General features: G+C 42.7%; 1 protein-coding gene across 2 annotated transcripts in view; it reads left to right on the forward strand.

Annotated features, from left to right (window-relative positions):
- The window catches only part of Tp53bp1 (tumor protein p53 binding protein 1), an 86,537-nt gene that overhangs the window by 3,602 nt on the left and 67,224 nt on the right, over window positions 1-15,711 (forward strand). For both annotated transcript variants that reach the window (XM_051183595.1, XM_051183596.1), the window contains exons 2-4: window positions 14,359-14,548; window positions 15,128-15,312; window positions 15,522-15,618. In XM_051183595.1, coding sequence (XP_051039552.1) covers window positions 14,542-14,548; window positions 15,128-15,312; window positions 15,522-15,618 — 289 coding nt within the window. In that variant the 5' untranslated portion in view covers window positions 14,359-14,541. The remainder of the gene's footprint in view (window positions 1-14,358; window positions 14,549-15,127; window positions 15,313-15,521; window positions 15,619-15,711) is intronic.

Below are 15,711 nucleotides of genomic sequence, written 5' to 3' on the forward strand. Positions count from 1 at the left end.
TATGCTTGTAATCCCAGAACGTGAGGAGGCAGAGATGAAAGATCCTTGGATTTTGCTGGCCAACCAGCTTAACTTAATTGGTGAGCTCCAACTCCCAGTGAGAGACACTGTTGTAAAAAAACAAAGCAAAAAAAAAAAAAAAAGTGTTGGGGGGGGGGCTATCTGTAGAGATGACCCAAGGGTCAGCAGACTGAATAATCTTCCACAGAACCAGGGTTCCTACCTAATGATTCTATCTGTAACTTTAGGGTACCAATGCTGTGGGCACCTCTGTGGGCACCAGACTTGCACATACTGTACAGACATACATGCAGACATACATTCTAGATAGATAAATTAAAAACAAACAAACCAGATAGACAAGAGTCCTTTCCTGAGTAGTTTTATGTCAACTTGACATAAGCTAGAGTGTTTTGGGAAGGATTCTCAATTAAGAAAATGCCTTCATAAAATTTCCCTGTAGGCAAGTCTGTGGCGCATTGTCTTTTTTTGTTTGTTTGTTTGTTTGTTTTTTTGTTCAGTTTACAGCCCATCTTTGAGGGAAGTCAGACAAGAACTCTGATTTTCCTCAATGATGGGCTGTAAACTGAACAACAACAAAAAAGCCTCTTCTCCCCAAGTTGTTTTTAGTCATGGTGTAACCCTAACTAAGAAAGCTGTCAGGAACAGCACCTGAGGATAACCTCTGGCCTTCACACATGTGGACATATTCACATCCACCAGGACATACACACATGAACCACACAGAACAAGTGCTATGAAAGCTATTTTACTTTGGGTGTGTTCAAACCTATTAGGGAAATCACAGCTCAGGCTCCACCATGTGCCAATGCATAGTGATGACTTAATTGATGGGTAAATCAAGCAAGGTGGAAGGGGCATCTCGCTAAGGTTTTCTTGAAAATAATCTCATGCTTGGTAGGTAAGGCATTGAAGTTGCTCTCATGAGAAAATCAGAGCTTTATTCTAATTAATTAGACCCACTCTGAATTGGGAAGGGGAAACACAAGTCCAAGCTTAAAGTGTCCATGAGACTGGTCTGGTAATTCTCACATGACAGATGCCTGGTACTTCTCACATGACAGATGCCTGCTTCTCTCTGACTTCCCGCCTGGTGATTTTCTGGGGTTTGAGCTCATGGGGCAGAACTTTAGCTTGCTCTGCTAGGTTGCATGGTTTTATAATCAAAATATCCAAAGGGAGCTCAGATTCCCACTCTATGCTGGGTTTGGTTCTGCCTGGGAAGCATTCTTTCTACAAAGAGAGGAGTGTCAGATTACAGGATTGCTGTGTCAGAGGCTTATCCTTGGCACTGGGGAAAAATACCATGATCATAATGCATGCCAGCAGTCACAGGGTCACCTTCTAGCATGAATAGATGGCTCATCCCTAACAACCTCAAGTCAAACCCTAGAAAGGCCCAAGTTAAGCTCTGACACATTGAGGTGAGAAGGAACTTTGTTTTTGCTTTTGTTTGTTTGTTTTGGTTGGTTTTGGTTTTTGGTTTTTTTTGAAACAGGGTTTAGCCCTGACTCCTGCAACTCACTCTGTAGACCAGGCTGGCCTCAAATGCACAGAGATCTGCCTGCCTCTGCCTCCGGAGTGCTATGATTAAAGAGGAATTTTGCATTTATTCCTATGTCTGGTCTGCAAAGTAGACCTGAAAAAATTTCTACACCTGATTTGATAAGCTTCTCCACCAAAGCAGCAATCCAAATCAGACCAAATCAAACTGAATTAGAAAAAACCCACATCCCTACAGTGGGATACCTTGCTCAGCATTGATACATGGAGGAGGGTCTTGGTCCTGCCTCAAATTGGTATGCCAAACTTTGTTGACTCCCCAAGGAAGGCCTTTCCTCCTCTGAGGAGTGGATGGGGGAGGGGGTGGGGGGGTTGGGAGTAGCAGGACAGGAGAAGGGGACAGAGGGAGAGAGAACTGGGGTTGGTATGTGAAATGAAAATTAAAAAAAAAAAAAAACACCCATGTTTAATGGTACAGCACTCTGGGATGCTTTTTCCAGCCCCTCAGAGAGGAAATGGGAAAGAGAGACGGGAAAACCATTTTCTGGGGGGCAGTTTTAAATGCCTTGTGGGAGTGGTCTTGAACATTTCTGGGGAAGAGGTCATCATTTGGTGGACTTTCTGAGATGCTGCAGGGTTTGGACAGAGATAGGGGAGCAGGCTTGGGGTAAAACTTTCACCAAAACATCCCAGACTCTTTGGGTATATGGATGCCAGGGACTGAGGTGAAGCTTCCACCAGAACAAGACCCATAAAAAATATTTATTGAATAATTCTTCCAATTATGACTTCCTTACATAAGTGTATGGGTAGAGCACGAAGTTTCTCTTTCTCTTCCAGAGCATTGTGAAGAAGAAAACAAATGAAGACATTTCTCTTTCCTCTTTCCCTACAGGAGTGTTATAGGATCATATAATCTTTGGGGGGGGAATCTATATACTGAGTTTCATTTACATTCCCATCAACAATATATAAGCCCTTCTAAACAGACACAAACACATGATAGCCATTCTGATGGTGGCGGGATAACTCTGTGTGTGTGTGTGTGTGTGTGTTTGTGTGTGTGTGTGTGTGTGTTCTCACCTTCCATCTTGTTTGAAGCAGGATTCTTGCTGCTGCTGCTGCTGCTACATATGCCAGGCTAGCTAGCCTGTGAGTTTCTTTTCTGGGGACTCTCCTATTGCTACATCTACTTCTCCCTATGTGTTGTGGAATTAAAGAGACATTCTACCCTGTCTGGGTTTGTGTGAGTTCTGGGTATCTAGACTCAGGTCCTCATGCTTTCATGGTGATCAATTTACCCAATGCAACATCTCCCCACCCCCACCCCAACTTTTGTTTATTTTTTGGTGTTGTTGCTGTTGAGACAGGATTTTGCCATATGTAGCCCAGGCTAGTTTTGAATTCATGAGTCCCTTGCCTCTCTGCTTTTTGTTTTGTTTTTTTGTTTTTTGTGTTTTGAGACAGGGTTTCTCTGTGTAGTTTTGGAGCCTGTCCTGGAACTAGCTCTTGTAGACCAGGCTGGTCTCGAACTCACAGAGATCCTTCTGCCTCTGCCTCCCCAGTGCTGGATTGAAGGCATGTGCCACCAAAGCCCGATCTATCTCTCTACTTTTCTAATCTTAAAATTGTAGGCTTCAGTCAAAATGCCTGTCTCCATCTTTTCCTTTAGTCTGAGAACAACTGTTTCTTATTCAGGACACTCTTCTTTTTGTTTGTTTGTTTTTGTTTGTTTTTTGAGAGAGGGTCTCTCTATGTAACAGCCTTGGCTGAAACTCACTCTGTAGACCAGGCTGGTGTCAAACTCACAGAGATCAGCCTACCCCTGCTTCCAGAATTAAAGGTGTCATCACACTATCCGGCTATACAGGGCACTCTTAGGGGCTGTCTTTGTGGTATTAGAAACGATGTGTCTGAGCTGGATGTTGATGGCACATGCCTTAAATCCCAGCACTCAGGAGGCAGAGGCCATGACTATGTGAGTCAAAGTTTGCACATATACCACGCTCTCCAGGGTATTCATAAAATGTATTTCTATTCTTTCAGAGAATGCTTGGGTTGAAAAAAAAAACCAAACATTCCTTTATCACAAAATCACAAGTACTTTTTCTCATCAGTTATCTTTTGAAGATCCTCCACCAAAGCAATTACTAGCCTTACCACTATTAAGTAGTTATCTGCCTGCAGAATAAGATGCTATAAACTCTAACAATGACAATTTAAAACTTAGACTTATATCTTCATTCAAGCGTATACTAGCTTTTCATAATCTGTTTTAATGGCAATCCCCCCTTTTTTCCAAAGTAGAGTGATAAACAAATAATGCATGTAGATTTAAATAAGAAATGGGAGTCATCACAGATTTGAAATCAGGAAGATCGTATTGCTAACATGCCCACAAGGAGCTTATAGTGCCTAACTAACTCCCCTCTGCAGGGTCGCCTTTTGTGGCTGTCCTGTGCTCAACCCTTTCATTCAGTTTCGCCACTTGCTTTCCCCCAGTCATTCTGCCACTTCTGTTCAGCCTGTCCCTTTTTCCTTTATGTCTCTCTTTATTTGTGCAGTAAGGTTTTGTCTCCTTCCACAAAGGACTTAGAGTTATAATCTAAACACAGGTCCCGTGAAAGTGATTTCCCTTGTTAATTATGTGAACATGGGCCAGCTGTGAACCTTCTCTGTGTTTTAACTTCATCATCTGTAAAGTTATAATTGTAAGGCCCAGTGAGGTGGTTCAGGGATTAAAGTACTTGCCTTGTGAGCCTGACAACCCAAGTTTGATCCCTGGAACTCATGATTGAAGGAGAGAACCAATTTCTGACATCTACACGCATGCCATGGCATGTATGTGCACACATGCATACTAATGTTGAATGGGTGTGGGTTCATGTGGGCTTGTGGGAAGAAGACACAGGACACTGCAAGGATCATTTTAGCCTTTCCACCTGCAGAGGAACTCAGCCTCCCTAGATGGTGACTCTCACCCTTAACCAAGGGATATATATATATAGATATATATATATATAAAATATTATATTATATATTATATTATATATATTATTTCAAGACAGGGTTTCTCTGTGTGGCCTTGGCTGAACTGGAACTCACTCTGTAAACCAGGCTGGCCTTGAACTCACTCTGTAAACCAGGCTGGCCTTGAACTCACAGAGGTCCACCAGCCTCTGCCTATCAACTGCTATATTAAAGGCAAGTGCCACCACAGCCAGGCTGCAGGGCCTTTTTTTTTTTAAAGCTTTTTATTTGTTTATTATATATACAATATCCTGTCTGCGTGTATGCCTGCAGTTCAGAAGCGGGCACCATACCACTTTACAGATGGTTATGAGCCACCATGTGGTTTCTGGGAATTGAACTCAGGACCTCTGTAAGCAGCCAGTGCTCTTAAACTCTGAGCTATCTCTCCAGCCCCTACCAAAGGTCTTTTTTTTATTGTTCTCCAATTTATACCTTTAGCAAGTTCCAGACCAGCTAAGCTACATAAATTGAGACACTATTTCAAACAAACAAAACATATATTATTTTGTGGTAATTTGCTATGTGGAGAATTTTACAGAATAAAAGACATGATTATATCAAGAAATAATGTATTATAGGATTTTTGTTTGTTTGAGACAGATTTTCTTTGTGTAGCCTTATATATCAGGTGGCCTTGAATTCACAGAGATCCTCCTGCCTCTGCCTCCCATGTGCTGGGATTAAAGGCATGTGTCACCACCAGCCACTTTATTATAGGAAATTTTAAAAAAGAAAAAAGACAGGTGAAATGATTCAGTAGACAAAGGAACCTGGCTCCAAGCCTGATGATTTTTGTTTGCTCTCTGATGCCCCATACTGGGAGGGGGCATCATAAGTTGTGCTCTGACCTCTACACATGCACAATGGTATGCATGGGTTCCCACACCCATATAAATTCAACAAATGCAATAAAAATTTAAAAGGACAACAATATAACAAGAAAGTGATGGGCTAGAGTGTAGCTCAGTGGTAGATAGCTTGCAAAGCTCTAGGCTTGAGCTTTAACCCTATGGGGAGAAAAAGAAATAAGAAAGAATACTTACAGATTTAAAAGGATAAAAATAAGTATCACCCAGTTCAGGGTATACTTCATATGGAATTAGGAAAAAATTATGAAGTGGAAAAAATCGAATATAGGTTGCTTTCTCTTCAGAAGCCCACAGTTGGGGCTGAGGAGGTGGCTCAGTGGTTGAGAGCTTCTGTTGGTCTTACAAAGTTGACCACCAGTTTGATTCCCAGCACTTACATGGTGGCCTACAGTTGTCTGCAATTTCAGTTTCAGGGCAACTAACACCCTCTTTTGACCTTAGCAGGTGCTAGACATGCATATGGTAACATACATCCATGCAAGCAAAACACTCATACACATAAAATTAAAAAATGACTTCGCCTCCCTCTGCCTCCCAAGTGCTGGGGTTAAAGGCATGTTCCACTACCACTAGTCATAAAATGACTTTTTGATAGAGGGGAGGAGAGAGAGAGAGAGAGAGAGAGAGAGAGAGAGAGAGAGAGAGAGGAGTATTGGGGGTAGAAATGGATGGATGGATAGGTAGGTAGATAGAGCAACCTACATCCATGCTGTCCAGCATGCCTTATTTTTTTCTTAATGTCTTTTTATTAGGCCTTTAAAAATTAAGTTACTGTGTGTGTGTGTGTGTGTGTGTGTGTGTGTGTGTGTGACATGTTACATAAGGTAGGGGCTTACCCATACTTGGTATATGGAGGTCAGCACTGAATGTCTCTTTCTAACACCCTCCACCTTATTTTTGAGATAGGGTCTCTCACTGAACCTGGCGCTCAATGGTTTAGCTAGAATAGCTGTCCAACACCTTCTATCTGGGTTCTATGTAAGTTCAGCAAGTGCCCTTAATTGTTGAGTAATGTCTCTAGCTCCCAATATGGCTGTTAATAAACTCCAACTCTATTTAGAAAGAAAAAAATTAGCCAGGCTGTGGTGGCTCACACTTTTATTCCCAGCACTAGGGAGGCAGACACTGCGATCTCTGTGAGCTGGAGGTCAGCCTGGTCTACAGAATGAGTTCTAAAGAGAAACCCTGTCTTGAAAAAACAAACAAACAAGACAAAAATTGAACTCTAAGTTGTTACAGGAATTCTGCCACTAGACAACTGAGAGGAGTGTGTTGGTCCACGAGCATGACCAAGAGAAAAGGCAGAGCTGAGGAGTGCTCAGTAGCCTTTTGGAATAAGAAGCCCGCAAAGGTGCGAGTTAGCAGTGTGCCTTGTGATTTGGATCAGGTTTCCCTTTTGGTCTTTCATATTTGTGCACGGATTTTGTTTGTTAGTAAACAGTAAAGAAAACATTAATCAGCAGGCACCCGACATCTGACGTTGCTAAACACGTGAAAGCATTTCCATTCAGGCACAGCATTTGTCTACTTTGCGGTCTGGGTAGGGGGGTGGGTACACCTTTCTGCAGCCTTTTTGCCTTAATTTCCTGCATCCCAAGCAAATCATCTCACCTTGAGCAGAAGACCTGCTTGCAGCTTGGAACTTTGCAACTGTGGCCAGTAGGAAAATTAAGGCAATTGTAGTATAGCTGTGCCTGTTAGGCAAACTGTACCTGGCAAACCTCTATGAATGAGCAAAGACCAAAGTTAAAAATACATTTTTCGTTTTTGTTTTTTGTTATTCAAGACAGGGTTTCTCTGTGTAACAGCCCTGGCTGTCTAGAACTCACTCTGTAGTCCAGGTTGGCCTTGAACTCACAGAGTTATGCCTGCCTCTGCCTCCTGAGTGCTAGAATTAAAGGCCTGTGCTATCACTGCCCAGCAAAAATACAATGTTTGAAACATCTTTGGGGAGGGGTGCTGGAGAGATGGCTCAGAGATTAAGAGCACTAGCTGTCCTGAGTTTAGTTCCCAGCATCCACATGCTGGCTCACAACCACAGATGAGATCTGATGCCCTCTTCTGGTGTGCAGGTATACAAGTAGGTATACTGTATACATAATAAATAAATTTTAATTTTTTTTCTGTATTTTAGATACACATACAATGTTTACAAATGAAATTATATGATGTATGGAATTTGCTTAGGAATAATCAGCTGGGGAGTAATTAGTCAGGATGTAGATGAGATAAGAATGGGTATATCACGGTGGCAGAATGTTTTGGCACAGACCTAGGTTTGGTTCCCAGGACTGCAAAATATTCATATTGGGCATTTATTGATAGTTGTAAAAACTGGAGTTATTTTAACATTTTTTTCTATGAAAAATAATGACTTTGGGGCCTAGAAAAATGGCTCAGTAGTTAAGAGAGCTTGATGCTTTTCCAGAGGACTGGAAGTCGGGCTCATAACTGCCTGTAACTTCAGCTTCAGGGGATCTGATGTCTTCTCCTGGCCTCCACAACAGACATGACTTTTGTTCACATACCATACATGTTTGTAAAAATAATAAAAAAAAACCCTTTAGGTGCTGGAGAAGTTGATCGTTGATCAGAGGCTTAAAGGTGCTTCTCATCAGGTCAAAGACATCTCTGTCCAATATATGTGTGGCTCTCTGGACAGAAGAAAAATGTACATGCTTCTAACCCAAATCTGTAGGTATGAGTCTATTCCTGCTGTTTTACAGATACCCATTATCTCTTTTTTTTCTACAGTATAGATTTCAGTACATTTCTGGGCTTGGGTGACCTGTCCTGTGTTGATTGGTCTACTGTAAGCTATGTTGCTATGGTTTATGGGCCCTCTTAGGGTGCATTCCTGTTACTGTAAAGCACATCCAGAGCCTGCCAGCTATCTTCTGATTGGTTCCTCACCACATAGAGGGCAATGTCAGGCAAGGTTGGGAACTCAGCACATGTTGCTGAGTCATGGACCTACATCTTACTGGGTCTTTTCCGCAGCCTGTCTTGGCTGCCAAAGCAGGGGGCTGGGTGATTGCCTGGTCCCTTCATTAATATATCTAAAACTTTAATGTTCTTTTTTTTAACTTTAATGTTCTTTTCTAAAATAAAAATTCATATAGGCTTCAGAGGAGCAAAAAGTCACAAAGCTTGAACCTACATCTCATAGGTCAAAAGGACTCCAGATAAGTACAGCCTAAGTTTTCCTCACTGGTCTATACCTGAGATTGGGATTTCTCTCTCTTGGTCTTGGAACTCCAGCCCTTCCTGGTTACTAAGACTATGATCCTAAAAGTTCCTAATAAGTACATAAATTTTAACTTCTGTCCCTAGTTTGAACTTGTCTCAACAGGTCTCCTCTTGGCTGGCAGACACGTCCAAGCATCAGTTGCTGACTACAACTACAACCTGCTCCGAATGACCTAACTTTGCACTTGCTGAAAGCTGAAATGGACCAGTCCAGCCAAAGTGCTTCTGATAAACACCCCATTGCCTGAGTTACCTCCTTGCTTTTGACTAGCATTTCAGCCTTCTTGGATCCTGTCAACAATGCCCCAAAGTCAGCTGCAAGTAGTTACAGAAAAGAGTACATCATTCTATGCTCCCTGGTTGAAATGCTGAGTCAAAAGGAAGCTCCGTTACATAGGGGACAAAGTGCCTACCTATAATGCCCATTGACATACCAGGAAAATAGGCCCAGAGATGTCAATTGATGGATTTATTAACTAAAATAGTTTTGTCATAAGACACTTGACCTACTTTATGCAGAATCAAAGAGATATTATATGGCCTTAAAATTATTTCTATAATTTAGTCATACTCAAAGATCAAAACTACAGGGCCTTAAGACTATCCGGGTGATGGTGGCATATGCCTGTAATCCCAGCACTCGAGAGGCAGAGGCAGGCAGATCTCTGAGTTTGAGGCCAGTCTAGTCTACAGAGGGAGTTTGAGGAGAGCCAGAGCTGTTACACAGAGAAACCCTGTCACGAAAAACCAAAACAAACAAACAAACAAAACACTCTATAGGATTTTAAGAGATAAATTTAAGCAATACTATGGAATATTTTTTAAAATATATTCATTTTTATTTTATTTGCATTGGTGTTTTACCTGCATATGTATGTCTGTATGAGGGTTTCAGATCTTGGAGTTACAGATAGTTGTGAGCTGCTAGGTGGGAACTGGGAACTGAACCCTGGTCCTTTGTAAGAGCAGCCAGTGCCAGTGCTGCTAACTGCTAAGCCATCTCTACAGCCCCTTAATGGGACAATTATAAGGATGAAAAGTATACAGATGAAGGTATGATTGTACTATACAGTGTGAGTGAGCCAATGCTAACAGGCTATATACTTAAAGAGGGTCTAGATGTGCTGGTAGTACATTACCTTAAATGCAACATTCAGAAGATTGCCACAACTTTGAGGTTTGCCTGGTTTACACAGAGAGTCCCAGACCAGCTTAGACTAAATTGTGGTGCTCTGTCTTGAAAGAAAAAGAAATCTGACCAATGAATGAACAAAATCCTAAACCAAACAAGAATGATTAAAATAGTGAATTTTCATGTTTTTACTCTCTCTCTCTCTCTCTCTCTCTCTCTCTCTCTCTCTCTCTCTCTCTGTGTGTGTGTGTGTGTGTGTGTGTACAAGGTCTTATACTGTAGCTGAGGCTAGCCTTGGAACTCTGAACTCCTGTTGTAGTCCTGTAAGTCTGAGATTAACAGCATGAGCCTCCATACTTAGCTTTATTTTCCCATGATTCAAAAATAATCAGAAACTGGATATGGTGGCCTCAACTACTCAACTTGATGACTTATCTAAAAGCAAAAACAAAAATAAAAAGTACTTAAAATAGATGATAAAGAAAAACAAATGTTGCATGTAGCCATGTACACTCTGTGTAGATCAACACATTAACATTTTGTATTGTTGTTTCTAATCAAGACAGGGTTTCTCTGTGTAGCTTTCAAGCCTTTCCTGGAACTCCCTCTGTAGACCAAGCTCGCCTCACAGAGATTCACCTGCCTCTGCCTCCCTGAGTGCTGGGATTAAAGATGTGTGCTACCACTGCCAGGCTTCATTCTGTAATTTTTTTTGTTTTTGTTTTCTGAGATGGGTTTCTCTGTAGCTTTGGAGCCTGTCCTAGAACTCAATCTGTAGACTGGTCTGGCCTCAAATTCACAGAGATCCACCTGCCTCTGTCTCCCTCATTTTGTAATTTTTTAAATTAACTTTTTGTTTGTTTTTTTTTTTAAGACAAGGCCTCTCTCTCTGTAGCTGTCCTGAAACTCACTCTGAAGGCCACACTAGTCTCAAATTCAGAAAGATCCTTCTGCCTCTGCCCTGCAAGTGCTAGGATTAAAGGTGCATGCTACTACACTTGGCTAATAATATTTTTAATTAAAAGCATTGACAAAGGAGCTGAGTAGAAGTAAGGCATGCTGTCTAGGATTGCTTCTGTTGTAGGGGTTGAAGGTATTGGTAGGAGAATTATCCTAGAGGTAGGTTCATAAATGACGTCAGGCTGGTTGGCTTTCACATCTTGCTCTTCACTTTTTTGTTGCCTTAACTTCTCCATAGTAATGCAGTATTGACAATGTCTCTGTTTTTCCTTCTTTCTTCACTCTAGCTTAACTAGGAGTATCTGAAAGATCAGGGATACCTAGAATCAGTATTTGAGTGAAAATACATTCTGAAACAAAACAAAGGCTATTATGTTATCTATTCAGCAATCTGTCACTGCTTACTACTGTAACTATACAAGTAGGTTCAAAGGGTAACACTTATTAACTCAGAGACTTGTATCATTTTTTTTTTTTTTTAAATTTCTTCAAGGCTTGGTCTGTTCATCTGTACTCTCATAGAGTATGATGCTATTAGGTGAGATTATATTTAGCAGCCCAACATTTGCCACATGGTGAAAATATAATAATACATGCTATTAATTATAACACTGGTATGTTTTTGTAGATTCAAACATTACAGAAGGCAGCCTAAGGATTAGAACCAATGATAGATTAATTATAAGTCAGCTTGGAATACTTTACTCTAGAAACATAAAGGGGATGTACGACTGTGCCCCTATTGTTAAATGAAGTGCTTTTGAGATGCTCAATGGAATTCTCTGCCACTGAGGTCCAAAGCTGTGTTTCCCCTGGGCAACCATGAAGCACATCTAAAGTCTGGTCGGTGAGGCTCAAACCAGTAGGGTTCTTTTGTTTGGAGAAATCTGTGAGGAAACATGAGAAAAAGACTCGACAAATTGAGTCAGGCCACATTTATAAGGGATTGTAGGACCCAATGGGATGGTCCTGACTTGATGAGATCTTCTGTAGGTTTTCAAGATATCAGTTAAAGGCAGCATGAGAGGAAATGGTTGTAAACTTTGGAAGACTGGATTTAGGTGAGTTAATTAGAAGAAACGTTTTCTGACAATGAGGCCTCTTAAACTTTAAAGCAAGTTGACATAGGGTGTGAAATTTTCTTCTTAGGGGGAGCTTGAGAGATTAACGTTCTCTGTGTACAAGGTGACCTAAGTAAACAGGTCCTTGCAAATAGCAGTGCTGATGGTCTTCACATGGGCCCATCAAAGCTCCAGCTCATCTAGGTATAATCAGTTATATCCCCAGTGGCTACCCATCCTGCCTGTGTTTTCTGATCCTCTGGGATAACTTAATGATTGATTTAATTGCCACACTGCCTAACAAGGAATCCACAGTTTTTCTTCCCAGTGTTTTTTCTTTCTTTCTTTTTTTTTTAAACCTCTTGATTTATTTAGTAGTGCGAATGGCTCAAGTTCATTTACTCAATCATGTTTATTGAATTTTAATGTACTCTTCTTAGTTTTATGAGTTGAAATTCTTTTAGGCCTATTTTCATTAGGTTTATGTGGGCTTTTGCTTGAATGTATGTACATGCACAATCCACAGACGCCAAAAGAGGGTGTTGGATTCCCTGGACTTAGAGTTGTGAGCCACTGTGTGGGTGGTGGGAATAGAACCTAGTTCCTCTGGAAAAGTAATCAGTGCCTACAACTGCTGAGCATCTCTCCAGTTCCTAGTTTTATGAGTTTCGACAAATGCATTTTTTTTTTAACATTAAAGTAAGCAGAAAGACCTGGGTATATATGTCTCAGGAGGTGAAGGAGAGATACAATATAAAGTTGGATGAGAAAAACATGGCGGCCCTGGGGAGGGCTGTGTGGGAACCAACATCAGTTTGCCTATTCCTAGACCTAGTTGGTTTCTTCCCCCTCAAGTTGAGCAGTTGGATTTTTCTTAGTGCTCTGGTATAGTTGCTGTTGGCCTGATGTGAAATTTCTTTAAAGAGCATTTTTAGAGGGGTGGTGGTTGTGCATGTCTTTAATCCCAGCAGTCGGGAGGCAGAGGCAGGCAAATCTCTGTGAGTTCGAGGCCAGCCTGATATATAAAGGGAGTTAGTTCCAAGACAGCCAAGGCTACACCGAGAAACCCTCACCTCTGCTTATTCATGTATTTTATCTTTGTCTGTATGTACATCTGTCCACCAGAAGAAGGCATCAGACAATTGTGAGCTGCCACATGCATGCAGGGAATTGAACTCAGAACCTTCAGAAGAGCAGTAAGTGCTCTTAACCACTGAGCCAGCTCTCCAACCCTGTGGATATTTTTCTTTGAGGATTATATTGATTTGGTTTCTAGTACTCAGTAGCATCAGAAGCAGAGGAACACAGGAATCAATTATGAATGATTTTAGGATTGAGAAGTGAGATTTGTCTGTGATTTGGACCATTTTTTGCTCAACTTGGACAGGAATTCTAGTTATAACAATCCTAGATTTTTCAGAACAATTTCATTTAAGTCAATTCTTTTGTTTCCCCAAGTAACGTAACGAAGACAACATGCTTTGATTTTTTTGGGTTATGAAAAAGATGATCATTGTTATTTATAGCAGCAGAGAGAAGATTGGCTGGTTGAAAGCGCCTCTCTAAGCTTAGCTTATTTCAAGGGCTGAACTGGGCATTTATAGAAGTTGAGAATCATGTATGGGCTGTGCCTAAATAATTCTGAGTCTGGAGTAGAGAAAACTACCTCCTATTTAATACCTACTATGTATATACTTGGCATTGTGTTAGATGCTTGACAGCTGCTTGGTTAGAATTCTAGCCCAGATCCAAGGGCAATTTAAATTAAAATGGCAACGACACCACGTATGTCTCTTGGGCTCAGTTCATTAATAGTTGTCACAGCTGCCACACCCTTTATAAGACCCTGACACCATAATTAGGATAATTAAATCTCCCGGCTTGGATCTTTTAGGTCATTGCGTTAGTAGGGGCGACAGCTGTTCCCTTTGCTACTAGTTTGAGAATCACAATGCTCAAGTCTTTCAAGGAGAGGCGCAAAGCGTCTGAGGCTGCTGCCATCCCATAAAAGAAAGGGCAGAGAGACACAAATAGGAAGCTTGAGAGGGAATGGGAACAAGAAGACTTACTGGGGCCCTCAGACAACGGAAAATAACAACAAAAACAAAATTGGAAGAGACATAGAGTGGGAAAATTGAGGCCCTTTGAATTCAGGCAGAGGTCCAGAGAGGATCCTGATCGACACTGGCAAACCCCATGAAGTGTCGCCTCTTCCATTTCACCACCTCTGAAATACTGTTCTCAGTCCTCCTCCTTTTTGCCCTTTCTTTGAAAATCCCGAGACTCTCCTTTTCCATGGAAGTCAGCAGAGGGGTTAATACTTTCAAATGTGAGTCGCGAGTAACCCTGTCCTGCACACAGGGTTATCTGTTTCATGCTTTCTCAATGTCCCTTTGGTTCAAGGATACTGTCATTCTGGTTGTATTAGGGGGAGGGCCTGCGACGTCCATGCTGCCATGGAAACGCGCCGCCGTGTTCCTTTTCTTACGCGAGGGGCGGGCACTACGTTCCAGTCACCTATCATCCACAGGCTTTCCTGAGTGGCGGGCCGCAGCAGCGAATGGGCGGTCCGGTACCGAGTGACGTGACGGGAAAAGGGGGAGCTCGCGGCTGGTGGCGGCGGTGGCGACAGTGGCGACCTGGGGATCGACCTGGAGGGGCCTGGGAAGCGTGCAGAGACCTCTAGATCCAGCGTGAGGGACCTCCCGCCGGGATGCCAGGTAGTGGTGGGGGCGAAGCGGGGCGAGCTGGCCTCGGAGGTCCAGGTGGCGGGCACGAAGGGCTGGCTGCCTGGAGGGGGCGGGGTGGCAAGCATGGCGGCGGTGACGGGGACCGGGTTGGAGGACCCGGGGAGGGGGTGGGGAGGCGGCCGCCGCGGTGGTCCTGAGGCCGCGTGAGGGCTGCGGCTTCCCGCCTGGCCGAGGTTGCGAAGAGGTCTTCCCGGGGCCCAGAGGAGGGAAGCCGCGGGGAGAGTTGTGGGGGGGATGGAAAGGGGCGGGGAGAAGAGGTGAGGAAGGAGGGAAGGGTGTCTGCGGGAAGGTGAAGAGAAAGGAGGGAGGGAGGGAGGGAGGGAGGGACAGAAAGATCCAGAGACTCGTTGTAAATAACGGAGAAACGAGGGGTGAAGAGATAGCTGGGACAGTATTTCCAGGGATTGCAAATGCGTGCTACTTATGAGGAGCTCTATCTAGACTGGTCCTATCCTAGCTCACACTTCCGCCCTATTATTTAGTCGTGGATTGTGTGAGGAAGGCTCGCAGTGTTACTCTCGGAACTGATCTTTTGTTATTCCACTCCAGGGGAGCAGATGGACCCTACTGGAAGTCAGTTGGATTCAGATTTCTCTCAGCAAGATACTCCTTGCCTGATAATTGAAGATTCTCAGCCTGAAAGCCAGGTTCTGGAAGAAGATGCGGGCTCTCACTTTAGTATGTTGTCTCGACACCTTCCCAATCTGCAGATACACAAAGAGAACCCCGTGTTGGTGAGTGGTGCTGTATTTGAAAATGGTTGAACAGAGTTGAGGTCTTATTTTTTTGCCCCCTAATCCAAACCCAGAAAACTTCGTGTGTAGGAGATCACTATCTTTTAGGTAAAGTTGGTGGGAAAAAATAAAACCAAAGTGTTCCCGCGGTCATGCACACACAAAAAGTCCATTTTGTATGCTGTGTCTTAAACATGTGTATTTTCTAGGATACTGTGTCGAATCCGGAACAAGCAGCTGCTGAGGAGCAAGGAGACAATAATAGCTCCTTCAGTGAACATCTAAAAGAAAACAAAGCTGCTTCAGGTGAGCTGTTAAGGCTCCAACCTCTCTTGCAGTGTTTCAGGTTGGAGCAGAATGATTTCAACATACAGGATGATGTGTGTAAGGTAGCCTAGT

This window comes from Phodopus roborovskii, unplaced genomic scaffold (genome assembly GCF_943737965.1).
Source record: "Phodopus roborovskii unplaced genomic scaffold, PHOROB, whole genome shotgun sequence".
Taxonomy (NCBI): Eukaryota; Metazoa; Chordata; class Mammalia; order Rodentia; family Cricetidae; genus Phodopus; species Phodopus roborovskii.